General features: G+C 53.8%; 1 protein-coding gene across 4 annotated transcripts in view; it reads right to left on the bottom strand.

The window, feature by feature from the left end:
• Nucleotides 1-19,675, bottom strand: part of PTPRU (protein tyrosine phosphatase, receptor type, U) — a 71,078-nt gene that overhangs the window by 49,257 nt on the left and 2,146 nt on the right. For all 4 annotated transcript variants that reach the window (XM_004678706.2, XM_004678708.2, XM_004678709.2 and 1 more), the window contains exons 2-7: nucleotides 9,269-9,400; nucleotides 6,252-6,523; nucleotides 5,633-5,714; nucleotides 5,427-5,542; nucleotides 4,876-5,050; nucleotides 4,065-4,358 (exon numbers count right to left, since the gene is read on the bottom strand). In XM_004678706.2, the coding sequence (XP_004678763.1) occupies nucleotides 4,065-4,358; nucleotides 4,876-5,050; nucleotides 5,427-5,542; nucleotides 5,633-5,714; nucleotides 6,252-6,523; nucleotides 9,269-9,400 (1,071 nt within the window). The remainder of the gene's footprint in view (nucleotides 1-4,064; nucleotides 4,359-4,875; nucleotides 5,051-5,426; nucleotides 5,543-5,632; nucleotides 5,715-6,251; nucleotides 6,524-9,268; nucleotides 9,401-19,675) is intronic.

Below are 19,675 nucleotides of genomic sequence, written 5' to 3'. Positions count from 1 at the left end.
AGGAGACTGAAGTTCTAGGAGATTAAGTAACCTGATGCAGATCCCTGAACTAGAAAGCATTCCAGAACATACCTACCCACTAAACAAGCATCCCCCCAAATGTAGCATTAAACTGGTTTAGATGGTTCCCCAATCAACTTTTAAACACACTAAGAACAACAAATATTGACAAAAAATCAACTTCAACCTAAACCTCAGAACTTACCCAAAAATAACTCAAACTGGATCATGAACTTATATGTAAAACTGAAACACTTAGGGAAAAACTCTTTGGGGGTCTATGAGTAGGCAAAGAATCCTAAAATTTGGCACAAAAAGCACAATTTGTAAAAGAAAATTTTGGTAAATTGGCCTTCTGCAAAATTAAAAATGGTTGTTCTGTAAAGGTTCAGAGAGAGGGTAAAAACAAGCTAAAAGCTGGACAAAATATTTACAAACTACATATTTTGTTGGGTATGTATGGGTAGTCTTTTGTTAAGAACTAGTATCTACAATGTGTAAGTAACTCTCAAAACTCAATCGTAGGAAATGAATAATCCCATTAGAAAATGGGCAAAGACATGAACAATTCACAGAAGAGAACGTACAGATGGCAAATAGCACATGAAAAAATCTTAACATCACTCAGCATTAAGGATATGCAAATTAAGGCCAGAATGGGATACCACTAGCTCTCAGAATGGCTGAAAGAAAAAAATGACACTAAAAGCTGGCATGGAAGCAGAGAACTGGACGAGTCACACATTGCTGGGAAGAATGCAAAACTCTACAGCCATTCTGGCAGCTTCTGACAAAACCAAGTATATAATTACCATATAACCCATCCGCTGCAACATGGCCATTTACAACAGAGAAATGAAAATGTATGTATACAAAAATCTGTACATAGAGCCCTCCCTGGTGGCACATCAGGTTACAGTGCAGCATTGCTAGCCAGCACAACCACTTCAATGCGAGTTCGATCCCCGGCCATGGGTATGGCCCACATGGCACAGCGACCTCTCCTGTCCTGTCCCTCTGCTCCCCTCCGCAGTGTACTCTGTCAGTCTGCCTGTTCTGCTCCCCACTCTGTCTCTGGTGAAGCCTCTAACTGTCCATGCACCTCTGGCCTATATCCCAGTTCTGTATGCATACATAAATAAATCTTAAAAAAAAAAAAAAGCCTGTCCACAGATATTCATAGCAGCTTCACTTACAATAGCCAAAATATAGTACTAGTTCATATGTCCTTCAACACATGGCGTGATTAAAATTGGTACAGCCACACCATGGGACACTCAAAAGTAAATACACTCAGCAATAGAAAGGAATGAACTACTAATCTGCACCATAACCTGGATGAAATCTCCAGGGAACCCCTAATTCTCACTGGGGAAAGAAGAGTCCTTATAAAAATGAGGCCAAGAAAAGTGACTGTTCACATGTAGAAGAGTGAAGTTGGACCTCAACCTCACACCACAGACAAAATTAATTAAAAATACACCAAGGACCTGTAAGAACTAAAAGTATAAAAGTCTGGCCCTCCCTGGTGGCACAGCGGGTTAAAGCACAGCACTGAGAAGCTGAGGCCACTTCCACATGAGTTCGATCCCCGCCTGCCCCGGAGGTGACCACATGGCGTGGCAGACCTCTCCTGACCCGCCCACTGCTCCCCTCAGCAGTGTACTTCATTGATCTGCCTGTTCTGCTCCCCACACTGTCTCTGGTGAAGCCTCTCACCACCCCTGAGCTTCTGGCCTGTACCTCAGTTCTGTATGTACAAATAAAATAAATCTTTTAAAAAAAAAAGTATAAAAGTCTTAGGGAAAAATTAAGGGTAAATCTTCATATGACTCTGGATTAGGCAATGGTTTCTTAGATATAACAACAAAAGCACAAACAACAAAGAAAAAACAGATAAATTGGGTTTCATCAAAATTAAAAACTTGTTTTTTGAAGAACACCATCAAAAAAATTAAATGACAACCCACAAAAACAGAAGAAAATATTTAGAAAGACAAGTATACATCAGAGATATTGTAGTTTGGGTTCCAGACCTCAGCAATAGAGCAAATGTTGAAATAAAATATTTTTGGTTTTCAGTGCATATAGTGTTATGTATGCTAACAGTATGTTTATGCTCTACTGTAGTCTAGGAAGTGTGCAACAGCACTATATCTAGACAAACAATGGACATGCCTTAATTAAATATGACAGCAAGGCATGAAGGGAGCACATGCTTTTGGAAACCTGGAACCAACAGACTTGCTCCACTCAGGGTTGCCACAAACCCGCAATTTGTAAAAAAAAAAAAAAAAATGCAATATTGGCAATTCACAATGAAGCAAACTCAATAAAAGCAAGGATACCTGTGTGTCTGATAAGGGTCTAGTATCTAGAATGCATTAAGAACTCTTGCAACCCAATAATAAAAAGACAGGTGACCCAACTTAAAATGGGTAAAGCATTCGATACACAGAAGACAGACAAATGGCCAATAAACACATAAAAAAAAAAGTTCAGCATCACCACATAACATGTAAAAACATTAAACGTCAAGGAAATACTAGTGAAAACCACAATGAGATACCATTTCACACCCTCTAGGAGGTTGTAATCAGAAGACAGTTAACAAAAAGTGTTAGCAAGGATGTCAAGAAATCAGAACCCTCATCCACGGCTGACAGGAATGTAAAATGATACTGCCACTTTGGAAAAAGTCCAGTATTCCTCTAAGGCTCAGCATAGTAAGCATGATACAGAATGGTGAAAATGAATAAAGTCCTAACACACGCTACAAACGGGGAAACCTTAAAAAACATGCTAACTGAAAGAAACGAGTCACAAAAAAGCTTTCTGTTGCGTGACTCCATGTCTCTGAAATACCCACAGAGGCAAATCTACAGAGACAGAGAGCATAGTCTCAGCTGCCTTGGCTGATAGTGCGAGAAAGGGAAGAGCGGGAGGAGGGAGACTGTTAAAAAGTACAAGGTTTCCTTTTGGATGAGGAAACTGTTCTAAAACGGATTGTGGTTGTATAACCCTCAGGGAACATACTAAAAACCGTCGAATGGTATGCACTAATGAGTGAAGTGTATGAGAATTCTAGCTCAATAAAATTGCTACTAAATTAAAAGCTCAGTTCCAAAAGGTTATTAATCATGACTTCAAAGTATCATGATTTCCATAATATTTTTGAGAATACATTGTTTTAAGAATGAAGGACAGATTAGGGGTTGGGGGATGGAGGAAGAGACAGTGAGTGTCCTGTAGCAGGCAGGAGGGCATCAGGTAACTGACCTGTTCATTACCTCGACTGAGATGGTGAAGGCGGGAGCCTACCTGCGTGGTAGGTAAGTTGTAGGACTGAATATACACCCATGCACGCAAGCAAGCACAAGTGGAAAAGTCTAAGAGGGCCTGTGGACACTACCAGCAGCAGTCTCTCCACTGGGAGATTATACTACATTCAGCAAAATGTTACCAGCAAAATCTACAGGGTGAAGGATACAGGGAATCTTTTTCTCTTACAACTGCTTATGAACCTACAATTATTGCAATAAAAAAATCAATAAAAACACTGAAATCACAGAATGAGAAAATTGTTCTGTTCTCAATTTATCTTCTGATAAAACAACAACAATCTCCTGTGGTGCAGGTGTCTCACGTTCAGATGCCCACACAAGAGAATCCAACTAGAACTTAATAACATGCTTTTATGTTCCGGTTTTTCACTTGCTTGTTTTACCTAGATGATAACATGTAAAATTAGGAACACCGATTCTGGAGTCAGTCAATGGTTCCAATGCCTCTTACTAGCTGTGTGACCTCAGGCCAACCCCTTCACACCTCAGTCACGCTGCCTATAAAATGAAGGTGAGGACAGTACAAAGATTCTGGTGGTGGTGTGAGTTTTAAATCAACAAGTGTGTGCACAGGTGTAAGTGCTCGCTATCCTTACTATATTTTTACTGTAGGGAAATTCACAAAGTTCTAGAAGCACAAATCCAGTCCATACCACCTCGCGACCCTCGGTTGCCCTGAGCCCTGTACCGGGTTTTCAGAGAAGCGAGACCAGCACCCACCTGCGCACTTGGTGCGGCTGATGAGCGGCGGCCCGGGGCGGCCAGTGCCCCCATCTCCCGGGCGCGTGAGCAGCACGCTGATCTCGTACTCCGTGTCAGGGTCAAGGTGCCACAGCTTGTAGGTTTGCAGACTGACCGCGTGCACCTCCGCCCAGGGGCCGCGCGCCATGCGGTACTCGATCTCTTTGCGCACGATCGGCCCGTCGCCAATGATGGAGTTTGTGTTGAGCTGGATAATGAGGTAGGTGGGACCCGCGCGCAGCAGCTGCGGGGGCGCGATGGGGGTGGGGGGCTCTAGGAGGTGAAAGGGGGAGAGGTGGAACCGATGGGTGGCGCTGAGACCCTGGCCCCAACTCTGCATCCCACCAGACCCAAACCCCAAGAGCCCCATGCTGCCTGCAAGCCCTCAAGCCTGCCAGACCAATTCTCCAGCACCCATTAAATCCCCACGCACCCAGGAGTTCCCAGCTGCAATGACTGACACCACCCTCACACCTCAGCACACCTCCACTCCCTTCCAGATCCCCAAATCTGCACCTCCAGGAAATGAATATTAGCCAGCTGGGGTCAACCCTGGTGCCCTGGCCGGGCTCACACTTTGACCCTGTCCCCCTAACCATCTGTTGGTCAGACCCGGCCTCCTGCATCAGACCTGGTCCCAAGAGAGCCTCAGACCACGCCCCCACCCACCCAGCCCCACCTAACCTCCACACCCACATCCTCAACCAGACTTTTTGGGGGGGGCGGGAGGTGGGGGCAGCAGACCCGGCTCCCCCCTCTCGCCTTCTGCTGCAAGCCTCTGTGTGCTAACCCTTGACAATGAGCTCGGCGAAGTTGGAGACGCCTGCACCACGCGGGGCCTGGGACACGCAGCGGTACAGGTCCTGCTCTTCAGGGCCCACCGCGGCCAGCGGGAACGTGGCCAGGAAGCGCCGGTGGCTGATGTGCCGTATGCTGGCCGCTGGCACCAGTGCCCCGCTCTGCCTCTGCATGGGGAGAAGGGGCACGGATCGGAGGGAGAGTTCCAGTCTCACTGTACCTGGCTGAGGGTAGTGATAAATGTCCTGGCCCCATTTAGCCCTCCCTTCTCCCTTAGGGGCATATGGGGCTCCTGGAACCAGCTCTGCCACAGGAAAATGTAGGATAAGGTGCTTAATTAAGACAAGCGGCAGCTCTGTCTCTGATGGAGAGTGACTGGGAGGTCCTGGAGCTAGCATCTGTCCTGGAGGTATAGGACCATTCAGAACAGACCCTAAGGGAAAGCCCCAGCGGGGGGGGGGGGGGCGTGGTTGGCTATAGGGGCATGGAGGATGGAGGAAGGACAGGCACCTGCAAGGGAGTCAGCCCAGAAGTGCCCCTCACCTGCAGGAGGAAGCGCTCTGCCTCGGCTGCTCTGCCCGCTGCCATGCACTGGAATGAGGCGTTCTGGCCTGCATTGACCTCCACGTCCCCAAGACGGGAGAAGTGTGGGGCCTTTGCTGCAGGAACAGAGCCACGTGTAAACAGGGCTTGAGGCCACTATGGCCACCCAAGCCCCTCTCCTTGTGCCCCAGCGAGTTGGGACTCACCGCAGGGGTAGCTATGAAGCAAGATGTCATCTAGGCCCATGTAGCCCCTGCGGTCTGGGGAGATGAGGGCCTCAAACAGCACCTGGAGGAGGCAGGAGGGAATCTGTCAGGCTGACGTCCCCCCAGTCCTGCCTGGGGAGGTACCCACAAAAGCCGCTTTTCAGCTCTCCCAGCCCTATCCAGTCTAGCTCATAATGGCCCTACCCAGCCAGCTAACTGTGGGAGGGGGTGTCACCCTGAGCTAACAAGGTCAAGATCAGAGGTTCCATCTGAATCCTGGACAGCCACCTTCAAGCAGCAAAATCCTTTCCCAGACACCTTCTAAGTCAACACTCTTCCTGATCCCTTGAACTACCCCAGACTACATGGAGGCCATTAACAATGACCTCTGATGCCAAGCTAGACTAAATAACCCAGTGCTAAAAATAACCCAGTGCTAACTAACCACAGACTCGTCGTTGACCTTGACCATAGGCTCACCCCGATGCTGAACACTGACTCATTCTAATCACGGTCACTCGGTCACTCGCTTACTTTGACCTCTAGCTGACACCCCTCTCCCACCCCCCACCTACTCCCTACCTCAAGACAGGCTTACCACAGACTGAACCCAGCCCACCTGATATTCATTGGGCCAGAAGGTGCTGACAGCCAGCTCAGCCTGGTGCCATTGACGGCCATGGGATCCAGTCATATTCCAAACAGCACTGCCCAGGGGACCTCCATTGACACGCACATAGATGCCCAGAGTGCCCGGGCTATGCCCATCCCGGCTGTACAGGAAGTAACTGAACTGTACACAGTGGGTGTCGTTCTCGCTCAGGGTCTGGAAGATGATATGGGCCCGCTGACCTGGGCCATGCTGGGAAGCATTGACCATCAAGTACGAACCTGCAAAGAGAAGAGCAACAGGCAAGAGCTGAGAAGAGCTTGTGGGGGCAGAAACAAAGCCCTCCTGATATTTAGACACACTAGGAGTCAGGGGTTCTGAATTCAAGTTCCAGTTCTGGCTCACTGGGCAAGTCCTTTCACTTTCCTGGCGCTATTTCCCAGAGGGTGGGTTGGGAGTAGCAAAAACTGTGTAGATCTGACTTTTCAAAACACTTTCTGGCCCCTTACCCAGGCCGATCCACAGGGTTCCTGGTTCCGAGTTGTGCTCGAAGGTGGGAGCGGTCATTCACCGCAGGAATCAAGACACTGGCACCTGACAGGCCCTCAAAGTCCCCCCCCTTCTGAAGCCCTGCCTCCCTGCCCCTCTGTGGGCCCTCAATCATTAATCAAGTGCATGTCTGTCTCCCCACCAGCCCTGGGGCTCCACTGCATCCCCAGAACATGCTCCAAACCCAAACTGAATGAACTTACAGAACAGAGATTGAATAAAGGATTCTGATTCCCCTTCCAGTCCCCCCTCCACCCTTCCCCACTCCACCCCAACTGCCAAGTATAAATTCCTGGGATAGAATTCTCTGGATTTCCAACCTGCAGACAGACAGCCCTGCCCCCTCCCCCGAGATCCAGGAACTAGAAGTTGGGGTGGGGGTGGGGAGCTGGCTGGACTCCTCAGAGCTTGGCTGGGCGAATTTGGCTTCCCTGCTGTGGGAGAGGCCCCGGCAGCTGCTAAGGAGATGCCTGCAGCCACCAGCACCACCTTCTCCTGGCCTGGCTGCCAGCCAGCACAAGCTCATTCAGATCCCAAACCAGGAGGCTCCTGCTCTGGGAGGCTCCACAGGGAGGCAGCTAGAGGGGATCTCATTCACCTCGGAGCCAGAAGCCTGTGAAGACAGGTCCCAGCTCAGGCCGAGTGGGGCAGTAAACAAACTCCAGGTGCCTACCAGGAGGGGGCACCCCCTCGCCCACTCCTTGGCCCTGCTCTCCCCTCTCCCTGTGATCAGGCCTGTCTTTCTCCCCCTTTCAACCTGACGCTTTGTTCTTGCCTCTTCCTCTGCTCCCTCTCCACCTCCCTTTCCCCTAGTCTTTCTCACTCTGCATCCCCGCACTTCCCTTCCACTTACTTCATTCATGTCGCTCTTCCTTCTCTCTCCTGCTCTGCCTCTGAATGTGACTCTCATTCCTTCTCTCTCCACCCCCATCTCCCTTCCTTAGATTGTGAGCACAAGAGAGAAAGCCCAGCTGCACCTTGTTTACCACTGCACCCCTAAGATGCAGCAGGAGGCTCACACTAAATACTAAGTGTCTCTCTCCCCTTTCTCCCTGGGCATGTCTCTGCTCATCGTGGGGGCAGGAGGAGGGGGCAGAGCCCACACAAGGTGGTCAGGGCTGTAAGAAGTGAATTCACCTGGGAACCAGCCCCAGCAGGGCCATAGAGATATGGAGAGGGACCACACAGGGTCCTCGCCACGATGGGCACCCTGACAGGTGATTGCCAGAATGGTCGGACTTGACGCTCTAGAACAGGGGGCAATCAGGCACTGAGAACCCAGCCAAGTCAGGATGAATGCTCCCTAGAGGACACTGTGTGCGCAAATGCACAGAGCGGGAGACAGGGAAGCCTCCAGGAGGCCAGGTGAACAGGTAGAAGAAGCCACCTGTGCCACGTGAAGGGGCCTCTTTCCTGGTGCCTCAAGTGCCGCCTGAACCCTAAGAACCTTTGCTGCCTCCACCCCCACACCCATGGCTGCAAGTCCAACCTCAGACATGCTGCGGGCTGGGGACAAAGGTCCTGGCCCACTGCTGTGGTAGAACCTAGGAGGTGGTCTGTGGGCTGCCCAATATGGGGGCTCCCTCTGCACGGCCTTGGGGTTCTCATACTACACTATGTCCTTCGACACAAGCTTTCAGTATTGAGGCTGCTCATTTGGCCTCCAACTGTCTTCTTTTAATTCCCTGTTGACTGTGTCACCAACCAAAGGGGGTTCTAGTCAACAGATTCCTTCAAATCACCCCAACATTAACAACAGAGCATACAGTGAGCCCCTGCATGCCATCCCCTGCTGTGTACCATCTTATAACCCTATGAAGTGAATCAGTCTGGCCACCTCACACCCAGGAAAATGGAAGCTCGTGGAAGTTAAGGGACTTGCCCAGTTCACACGGCTGGTAAAGGCGAGGACTTGGGCTTGGACCCCAGTGTCCAAATTCTAGAACCAGTGTTCTTGACGCCACTAGCAGCCTCGAAATGACTCTGCTGACTCCCAGCCCAATGGTCACAATGCCAACGTGCCCTGTCCCAAAACAGGGCCAGACCCCATTAGAAGTTGGGGACAGTCAGCACTTCCAGGAAGAAGGGCGCAGAGGAAGGAAGGTTCGACACATGTCTAGCCCCTGCCGCACCTTCAAGTCCTAAGGAGACCAGGATTCAGCAGCTGTGGGGCGGCGGTGGGGGGGCGGGGGGACCTCCCAACAGTTGGAGGGTCTAGAAGGCCTGGAAGGAGGAGGTGGACTCTGAACTAAGCAAGAGGAACAATAGCAGCGCCTTTCAGCTGACTGCTCTCAGGGCCTTTCGTTACTAGGACCTGCACCCAATTCACAAGTGCGACTCCCAGACACAACAGGACAGGGCCCACAGTCCCACATTAGCAGTGTCGTACTTGTCGTGACGGACACGGAAGCAGAGGAGCAGATTAGAGACACGCCCCTGGTCACACAGCAGGACGTGGTGATGGAGACTCAGCTCACCGTGGGGCAGGTCCGCAGGCGTCCGGGTGCCAGGGTGGATCCGCACCTGCTCCCACTGGAAGTCGTCGTACTGGGCCTGGCTGTACTCGCAGGGCACTGCTGGGTCGCTCGCCTCCTCGAAGGTGCAGCCGGCTGCGAGGGCAGGGTCCGTGAGCCAGGGCGGGGCTGCTGCCCAGGAGATGCCCCCCTGTCGCCTCCCACCCAGGCCCACCTTCCTCCCTCAGGCTCCCCAGCCCTCCCCACCCTGCCCCTCCCAACACCAAGACCTCCACACACCGCCTGTGAGCTCAGTACTCCCCAGGACACCCTCACTGGTCCAGCGCCCATGAAAGGCCTTCCCAAGAAAATGAGTTATCTTTATGGCCAGTACCTGCGCCCCCCCCCCACGTATAGGATTAGAATCAGCCCACTTTACAGATGAAGAAGTCATACAGCCGCCGAGTGGCAGTGCGGGGAGAAGGGGTGTTAGCAGCAACACCCCCTAACCTACCTACTGGTCTGTATTCAGTTACCTGCCCCTCTGTCTTCTCAGAGAGGACAAGCACTGACCTTGGGAGTGGGGATCATGAATGCCCTATGACACCCCACACACAGCAACTCCCCAAAGTACTAGCAATCGCCGCTGTTGGCCTTAGGCTTACAAGCCTGCACAGCGCTAAAGCCCTTGATGCGTGGGGTCTCTGGGACGGAATTGCTACTACACCCCCTTGGCAGCTGGGTGCAGGATTCAGCCACTGCCTCAGGCACTGACTCCTCTGATCTGGAACCAGTGTTTATAGTTTAGATGGAGGGAAGGGGAAGAGGAAAGAGAGGGTCGAAACAGAGGTGAGTCCTTTGGTCCGTCAGGAGGGCCAAAGGCCGTGGCAGCTCGTCAAGCCCTGAGTTGGGCAGCTAATAAACTCCTCTGGCTCAGTCACTGCAAACTGGTCCCTGCACGCTCGCCTAGACCTTGGTGCTTGTGGTACCATCGCGAATAGTTCAAAGTCTGAGGCCAGGAGAATGCCTGAGCAAGTGGCAAGGAATGACTCAGACCTGCGGGGCCCTGTCCTAGGGGCCTGCCTGCCAGGAAGGCCTCCCAGATGGACCTTCCCCATCCAGAATGACCCCTCACCCTCACCCTTGTCCACCCCAGGGTAACATCTCTGGAGCCAGGGGCCCAAGAAGAACTCCACCCCAGGAGAGGGATAATCAGCCCTCTTAGGCCCTAGGGGAGACCCCATCACCTCTAGTCTGGATGGCTCAGGTGCCAGAGCCCCAAAGTCAAGTCCCAGCTCCTGCTAGAGGATGAGAATGTGGCCTGGTTTTGAATTGGGAAGCCACAGTAGGTGTTTGAGCAAGAGCTGTCTAGATTCAGATGAGAAAGCTATGCATCCTATAAACCATGAGGAGAGCAGATGGCTTCTCCGGGGGACACTATGGGAGCAGGAGGGAGCCACCGGGGGTCCAGAGTCAGATGGTACCCCCAGTGTGCATCCTGCATGCAGAAAGCAAACGCTCCCTTCACACCCAGAGTGCTGCATAGCACACACACAGAGCTCCACACTCACACTCGCTCATGTCTACACACACAAAGTCCCATCACCCCCAGAGGAGTCTGCGGGACACAGTCTCATTTGGGCTGGGGACAGGGTGACCAGATCCCTCTCTGGGAGCCCCATCTCTGCCAGAACAGCCCAGAAAAAGTGGGCTGAAGCAACCAAGACCCCCACGGGCTCCCCCAGCCTCAGCGCAAACGAGCCCAGCTACATTCCTCAGCTAATCTCCCCAATCAGGAAGGCGGTTGCCCAAGCAACCGTCAGCCACAATTTTGGAAGGCAGGAAGAAGGCTTATCCACATCCGCTAGCTTCCTCTGTGGGATGGGGTGATGGAAGGGGCAAAACAGCCTCTGCAGGAGCCAAAGCACAGGAGGGGGCCACCCTGGTGCGTGCCTCCACCCCTCCATGTGTGTGTTTCCATATGCTGGGGTGCACCCGTGTGCATGCACACATGACCGTAAGATTGATAGCCGCGTGCTGACTTGTGAGTACTCAGATGGGAGGCAGGAGACCTGGATCTAATTCTTGCTGAGCCGCTAACTTTCCAGGTGACCTTGAGCAGGTGACTTGCTCCCTTGCTGAACCCCTGTTTCCAAGCCAATGAAATGAGAAGGGGGACCCAGGTGACCTTTAAAGCTGCTTCCACCTCTAGAAGACTAATTCCATGAGCATGCACATGAGCCAGAATCATCGGAGGACCAGAGAGTGATCCTAGGGGGAGAGGCAGGTGGGGGTGGGTAGGGTGTGGGGCTCTCAGGCGGTGGGCTGTGAAGTTGTGTGTGGGTATATGCAGTCACGTGCAGAGGGACATGGCATATTCAGTGGCCAGCATGTGCCTGTGTGGACACTGAAGCAGGTGTGTGTGTGTGTGTGTGTGTGTGTGTGTGTGTGTACAGGGGCGCACAGTATATGAGCACCAGACCCTCCACCTGCCTGCACCACTGCAGCCGCCAGCAGCTTGGCCGCCAGTGTCTTCTGAAGACCCCGGGTACAGTCTGTTTGCAATGGGGTTCTTGTTCTCTGAGGTTAGTCAACCGCACACCCATTCCCCAGAGCAGCCCCAAGAGACATAAAACTCCGAACAGATTTCGAATTGAGTGGCTGGGATCATACCCGCCGAGCTGCTGGCGGCTGCAGTGGTGCAGGCAGGTGGAGGGTCTGGTGCTCATATACTGTGCGCCCCTGTACACACACACACACACACACACACACACACACACACCTGCTTCAGTGTCCACACAGGCACATGCTGGCCACTGAATATGCCATGTCCCTCTGCACGTGACTGCATATACCCACACACAACTTCACAGCCCACCGCCTGAGAGCCCCACACCCTACCCACCCCCACCTGCCTCTCCCCCTAGGATCACTCTCTGGTCCTCCGATGATTCTGGCTCATGTGCATGCTCATGGAATTAGTCTTCCAGCCAACCAAGGCTTAGGAAACCCAATACAACTTTCGTGATAACACTGGACTATTTCACCAGCCAAAGCCATGCCCCAATCCTAGATAGCAGAAGCCAACCCCAAAGCCAACATTAACTCACCCATAGTCCTTCTTGCCCAACCCAACCCTAGCCCACATTCTCCACCCCAACTACAGCTCCACCTCAGGCCCTCAAATCCCCAGCTCCTCCCTCCCCAAGATGAGGGACTGTCCCCAGCCCGTGTATAGCAAGTGGCCAACAGTGGCTGGGCATACTGACCCCAGGACCCAGCCAGCCTGGCTGAGGCCCACCCACCCAGACTCCAGGACAGGATTCCAGTCCACCTCACACTCTGAGCCAGATGCACATATCGGACCAGGCCAGGGCTCTCTGGTGCTACCCTTTATGGCCCTGAAAAATTGATGAGCAATTCATTGAAGACAGGGCTGGCAGCAACATGGCCAAACTCAAATCACCCAGGGTTCTGCAGAGCTGCCACCAGGAAGCTCACCCAGGGTCAGGCCACAGGGAGAAAAAGCTGAGCTGTACCCCCAGGTGCCAAAAGAGCCAACACAGAGCCTGGCAGTGCCAACAGCCTGCCATCTCCACTGAGGGTGGAAAGAAGCCAGGTCTAGCTGGAGAAACAGGCCAGACCCACTCCTCAGCCCCCGATCAACCTGCACTGCTCACCTCAAGGTTAACAGTAGGGCTGCCATATTGGCAATAGAAGAAGAAAGTATAGGGTGGTGCCCACCCCCTCCCAAGGCAAAGGGCTGGTTGTAGGGCAGAGCTGTGCAGAATCAAGGTCCCACGGAGCAAGGGGTATGCAGAGGCCCAGTGTGGTGTGCTGTGCAACATCAGTTCCACTCTACAACCCAGAGCAGAGCCCAAGCGCTTACAGACCCCAGAGCAGACACAGGCATGGCACAGCGAATGGGTCAGGCCAGGACACCCTTCTGGGTATGACCACAGCCGCATGGAGGCACAGAGATCCAGCACAGTACATTTAGGGGCCCAAGGGCTGGGCTCGGTGCTACCTGTGGGTGGATGGCGGAACGCTATGCTGGTCAGTTCAAGCCTCACCAGTTCTTCTCCCCCTCCAGACACTAGCTCAGGGCCAGGCACAGCACAGTGCTGACGCCTCATGAATTCTTACTAGAAGGATGGTGCTGCGGAGGCATGTGGACAGGGCGGAGGCCCAGGGGAGAGGAGGCTGTGGTGCAGGGCAGAGGAACTGCTGGGTGGGAAGCCAGTCCAGAATACAAGCTCAACACAGTCCCCAGGAGCAGCAGAAAGGCAGGCTGGCGGGCACTGGGGAAAGTGACAGAAAGGGCAGCAGTACAGATGACTGCAGAACAGTGAGCTGAGAGCAAGGGCTGGTCCTGAACCCAGTCAAGACGCGCAACCCAATGGTGAGCAGGTCCCGGGCAGGCTGAGGCCCAGCGCAGTGACCCCGTGCAGTGCACAGACGCAATGTTGGGTCCTGTGCAAAGACGCCACCTGCAAACCCAGTCCCGACGCCCAGACAAAGTAGCCCCAAAACTGCAGAGTAGGGAAGGACGCCAGGGGCCGTGTGCAGTGGCAGGGAGGGGAAGTTTGAAGAAAGGGGGCAGAGGTTTAACCTGTGATGCAAGATGTGAAGAGGCTGATCAACCGGGGCTGCACCGGAAGCAAGAAGCAAGAGCGAGATCTCCTGGGGGCAGCATTATGGCAGGAGAGTGTGACGGGGAGGGCTGGGCCAGGAGGAGGCACAGGTGCAGTGAGGTGCAGTGAAGCAGCGGGACAGAAGTGCTGCTGGGCAGAGGCACGCTGTGTGGGTACAGTGCCGTGTGCAGAAACTCGAGTCCAACCCCCCGTGCAGTGCAGACGCTCACTGCAGGAACGCAGTGCCACAGCTTGATGTGACGATGCAGTGTCTTGGTGGCATGCTTTCTGCGGGCACAGTGCAGTGGTGCATTGCCACAGTCCACACACCCAATGCGATGGAGACTGGCCGGTGAGCGAGGTCGGCCTAGAACAGAAACGCTCTTGGGGCGAGCATGCCGTGAGCAGGCCACAGAAAGCCTTCAGTGGGGCAGGGTGAGAGGCTGCCTTTCCGATCGCACAGTGACATACAACCGAGGGACACAGCACAGAAGAGGGACAGAGGGGTCACAACTGCAGGGTGGGTACAGTACAGTGGAGCAATGCAGACACCCTGGAGAGTCCACACAGCCAGTGCAATGCAGCATCCAGCAGTCATGCAGCATAGGGCTGAGACGCAGCTAGCACAAGGATGCAGTGCAGAGCCCAGGCCCAGTCCTGACTTAGTCTGGGTCTAGGAACCCCAAGAATGCACACCCAGGACAGCCCAGAGCCCTGAAGCCGTGCAGCTAGCAGGGAAGGCAGAGATGTGGCACACTGCAGAGGCGCTGGAGGGAGGGCTGCATATGCGCCCCCATGCACTGAAAACGGGGACACCCAGACCCCCGGAAAGCCCTGTGTATGAGCTGTTCTGCCGTTTGGGCTTGTTACCCCATAGACTGGGAAGCTGAGACCTCACTTTTCCTATGGGCTTCCCTCCACCCCACCCCCACCCCAACATCTTCCACCCCAGTGACTCTGCAAGGGCACAGGATGAGGCCATGGTCACCCCTGGACAGGCAGCCAAAACAGAGCACATTGTCCAGGTATTTATATCTGAGAGGGCCCCAGTGCACTGGCAGGCACACAATGGATTCAGATTCTGCCGAAAAGCTTTTGGACAACTGAAGCACATCCCCTGGCCCCCTGCCCAGGGCAGGGCAGTATGAGCAGGACAGAGGAGAGCAGTGGGGGGAGACCTACTTGATTAGACCCTGGTACCTCGAAGGTGGGAAGTGGGATGAAGAAGGGGAGGCGGGAGACAGACCCTCCCAACCTAGCTGGTCACTCCACCTCCTCACCGCCATCCACCCCTCTCAGGACAGGACTTCATCAGAAGCCAGAGCAAACTCTTCTGACATGCAAGAATCCCATACACACATATATGGAATAACAGTCAGCACCTCTGGTGCTTAACACGTGCCAGAGTCTGCCCTAAACTCTACCAACTATACCCTCGTGGCAACCCCACACAGCGTTTCTGTTGTTACCCCCATCTCGCGGATGACAACACTGAAAGCCCAGAGCGGGCATGTAACTTACACAGCAAGTGGGTGGAGCCAATGACAGATCCCGGATGGCCGGGCTCCTGAGCTCACGCTCGCAAACACCACTCCAGTCAAAACACATCTTCACACACATGCCACACGTGCAATCACAGAGGTGTGCACACATTCTGAGCAATGTATTACCCCTCTGGGGTTCACGTCGCCTGTCCAGATGGGTGCCTCACCCCCCCACCAGTTGCACCATCTTCTCCCGCAGCGACTGGCTCCATCTCCCTCTGCCCCCCAACCCTCAGTTCTCCCAACACTGCCTCATTCCCAGCTGTCCTCAGGCCCCACAGAGATCTTCACTGCTAGTTATCTGCCATTCCTCAGAATCCCCCAACCCCAGCATCATGTCTCCCCAGCTGTGATTTTGCCCATCAAATATCCCCAGCCCTTTCCAATATCCCCATCCAACCCTTTCCAGCTTTTGCACATTTCAGAATAAACTTCAGCAAGCTCTAGACCCTGGGAATCTGCCCAAGACTTCCCAAGTCACCAACTAATAGCCTCTTCTGAGTTTCCCACCTCAGGTGCTCACCCCCCATAGCCATTCTGCAGGCCATGACAGAATCTCCCCCGAGTCCGTCAAAGGGGTGCCGACTGCCCTGGGGAGCCCTAGTTCTCCCTTCCATGCACTGTGAGGCTTCCCTGTATACCCAGGGGTTTGCACTATGCCAACACCATGCAGCTGTGTACAAGGCCCTGGGGACAGGAGACGACAAAGACCCAGGCCAGAACTAGGGGCTCCCAGGCAGTGGACAGGGAAGATGGAAGGTGACAGAACACACTCAGACATGCAGTATCTGGGAGACCCAGCCAGCAGCGCCACAAGCGTCAGGATGTTCCGTGGGGAACGTGACCTCAGAGCTGGGCTCTGATACACGCGGGCAGGTCCCCAGAGGAAACAAGGACAGAGGTGCAAGAAGAGTGCAAAAGGGCCCAGTAGGTTGTGGGTTGGCACTGACCTGGTCAACAGGGCTCATGAGGAGGGTGGGGAGCAGGTGGGTCGGGGGGAGAGGAGTAGGCTGGAAGCTGGGGCAGGAAGACGGGGCCGGGTCATGCCAGAGGGCCGCCTCTCCTGCCAGAGTCAGGCTTGGGTTTGTCCCCTGGGTGCTGGGGCATCTTCAACTGGGGGCAAGGGAACAGCAGCACCTTATGTCTGCTTAACAGAGGTCATTTTGGTCACAATGTGTGGTCAATGTGGTATAAGCTTTTGAGAGCTAATGGCAGAATAAGACCAGAAAGGAGTCTGCAATTAACTGGGCAAGAAATGATGGGCTGGAAAGAGGGGACAGGGATTCAGCAAGACCTCCTTCAAAGCCACTGAGTGACGGTACATCCGGGCCAACTCCAAGCCGCTCGTTAAAGAGGTCTTAGACCTCACACCTCCAGACCAGCAGTGTCCAGAAAACTTTCTTCCATGATGCAAATGCTCTCTACCCATACTGATCAATACCGTAGCCACTGGCAACTTGGCAAGCTTGAGGACTTGAAATTGGGCTGGTGCACAAGGGACTTAACAAATTTTTAGCTTGATGAATTTTAACTATTAATATATAATTGCCACATGGAACTGACAGCCATGGTGTTAGCGTGCAGACAGTGAACGTTTCCATCAGTATAGGAAGTTCTTTTGCATAATGCAGCTCTAGACTGACTGACTCAGGGGGGCTCCTGGTCTCTGAGGTCTAAAGGGAGATCAGGATGCAAACCCCAGCAAGGGGGTGTCAAGGGCCACAGCTGGGCAGAGTGACTGGGACACCCCACAAAGGCAACACCCCTTTCCTGGAGACACAGACACCTCAACATAACTAGACACACCAACCACAGGCACCCTACACCCAGACTTAAACACCCGGATGCTCCTGTACATGGGTACCCCATTGCTAGATTCATAGATAACCAAACACAGAGACACTCAGGAGACCCACACCCAGCCACCAGGCATCTGGGCAGCCCCATTTGGGACTGCAACACACAAACACCCAGGCGCCTGACCCCCATTAACCTGAGGGCTCCCCCGCATCCAGACGTCCAGACACTGTGCACCCTGACCTTCCCATATGGTAGTATGTAGGCACCCACACCTAGATACTGAGACAACACCCACCCAAATAGCTCTGCACCCAAACTTCACTTAAATACCCAGACATCCTAGTAGCTATGAGGCTTGCCAAAGCAAGTCAACTCCCTACACAGAGTTGGTTAGACACCCTGCCAGGCCACCCAAATGTCCTATGCCCCAAGCTACAATCACACACACACACACACACACTAGCCAGATGCTGGCATCACACCTGCTCACACCTCAGCTGACCTCCAAGCCTACCTCCATGGGTCACCACAGGGAGCATTTTCCTCCCTCCCTCACTGGTAAAACTAAAGACAGAGCTGTGAGCCCACCCACCTGAGGCCGGAGGCAGAGTGGGCCAGAACCTCCCTCCCCCTCCTGACGCGGGCCTGCCCTCTCTCCCCAGATGCTCAGCCTGACCGTTGGGGTTGATGCTTCTCACCAACTGCCGACGCCTCAGCACAAAGGGCTGAGGACTGGACAGCCCCACCAGTTGCTGGGCGTGTTGGAGGGCAGTGAAGGGAGCTGGGGGGGCGGGGCTGGCAGGCAGACCTGTTCCTTAACTTCCTCAACTCACAGATCCCAGAGGAGCTCTCAATGTGTCCTTTCCACAATACACCATCCCCCAGCAGAATTTTCCAGATTCCTGGAGGGAAAACCTGTTTCTTTAATCTCTACTTTCAATGGAGTCAGTGCGCCCCCATCTGGCATCTCCAGTTCAAATCCTGACCCACTGGGCTCCAGTCCTGTATACTTGCTGAGCGCAAGTGAGCCAGGCCTGAGCCTGGTCCACCAAGCCTTGTCTGCTAAGGACTCAGAGGTGGCCTGCACACCAGATGCTGTCTGCAGAGGACACGCACTCGTAGGAAGACCACACCTATAGGCTGTAATTCGCTCTTTCGGTCAATCCCCGCCCTTCCTTCCTGGGCCGAACAGAGAGTAAAGAAGGGAGGCTTCAGGGAGCAGGTGATGTCTGCGGTGAGAGTTAAAGGAGGAACAGGAGCTCACCAGCGGAGTTAGAAGTGGTTTGAGTTCTGAGAAGAAAGCATAGCTTGTGCAAAGAACCAGGGAGGGCCTGGCGGGTAATGGCACCGAGGGGCAGTTGGTGAGCAAACAGACTGGACACAGCGTAGGATGCAAGGGGCAAGCCAGCAGGACCGAAGGAGATAGGTCTGGGGTTAGGCTGGCAACAGCGACGAGGGGTGGCACTTAGTCTGACGACAAGAGGGATCCTTCAGAGGACTTCAAGCCAGAGTTTGAGCATGTTTCAGGAAGATTCCTGGCCTCAGGAGGAAGGAATGTAAGGAAAAGGTGAGAGATGGCTAGGGATGAAGAAAAGGGGACAGAGAGAGCTCGGAAGAGGCAAGGGGGTGGAGGGAGGAAGGGGGGCAAGGCACCCCTGCCACTCTGGCTGACCCACAAATCCAACTTAGCTGCTAAGAGCGGGAAGGTGCCAGCACGCCTGCAGCAAGCCCAGCACCCACCCCACATTTCCCGACACCAGAGTGGGCAGAAGGCTGCCAGGGCAGCGCAGCACCCCCACACTGGCCACTCAGATTGCCTCCTCCTGTGTCCCCTCCCCCAGCCCTGGAAGGGCCAGCTGCCCAGAGAAGCCTTTATTGCCCAACCTGAAACCACTGGGCAGCCTCTCCCTCATTCCTGCTGTTCGAAACTCCAGCAACCGAAAGGACAGAATGAGCTAGAACAGGGCCAAATAAATTACTGCCAGATTTGCAAGGCTGAGACATCACACACCACTTTGGGGGGGGAGGATGTGTTCAGGAGGCATTCAGGGAGCTGGGTTGACTCTACCCACATCGGGGGCAAGGGCAGGGTGCCAGAAACTTTACAAGTGATAAGATTGGCCCAAGGTCACAAGGACAGCAAGTGGGGAGGCAGCACACGAACCCAAGGTTCCTTGGCCCGCAGTTTCAGCTGGGCTCTGGAGCAGTCCTCACCAGCATCTTTGTCCCCCGCACTCACACTCTTACCACCCAGCAAACACACACCCCCTCCCCGTGAAGCCCATCTGAGAGATGTGGAAACTGAGACCCCAAGGATGGAAGTAACTCCCTCATTCCCAAACCTCTTTGACACTCCATCAGCCCTGCGTCAGCACTGGAGCAAAGATGAGTTCTCAGAATGGGGGCGTGGGGGGGGGGCGCCTCTCGGGTTTGGCCTCACCGTGGAGGAAGGG

The sequence above is a fragment of the Condylura cristata genome, unplaced genomic scaffold, assembly GCF_000260355.1.
Source record: "Condylura cristata isolate star-nosed mole 26May11 unplaced genomic scaffold, ConCri1.0 scaffold00008, whole genome shotgun sequence".
Taxonomy (NCBI): Eukaryota; Metazoa; Chordata; class Mammalia; order Eulipotyphla; family Talpidae; genus Condylura; species Condylura cristata.
This window is presented reverse-complemented; position numbering and strand designations above follow the sequence as displayed.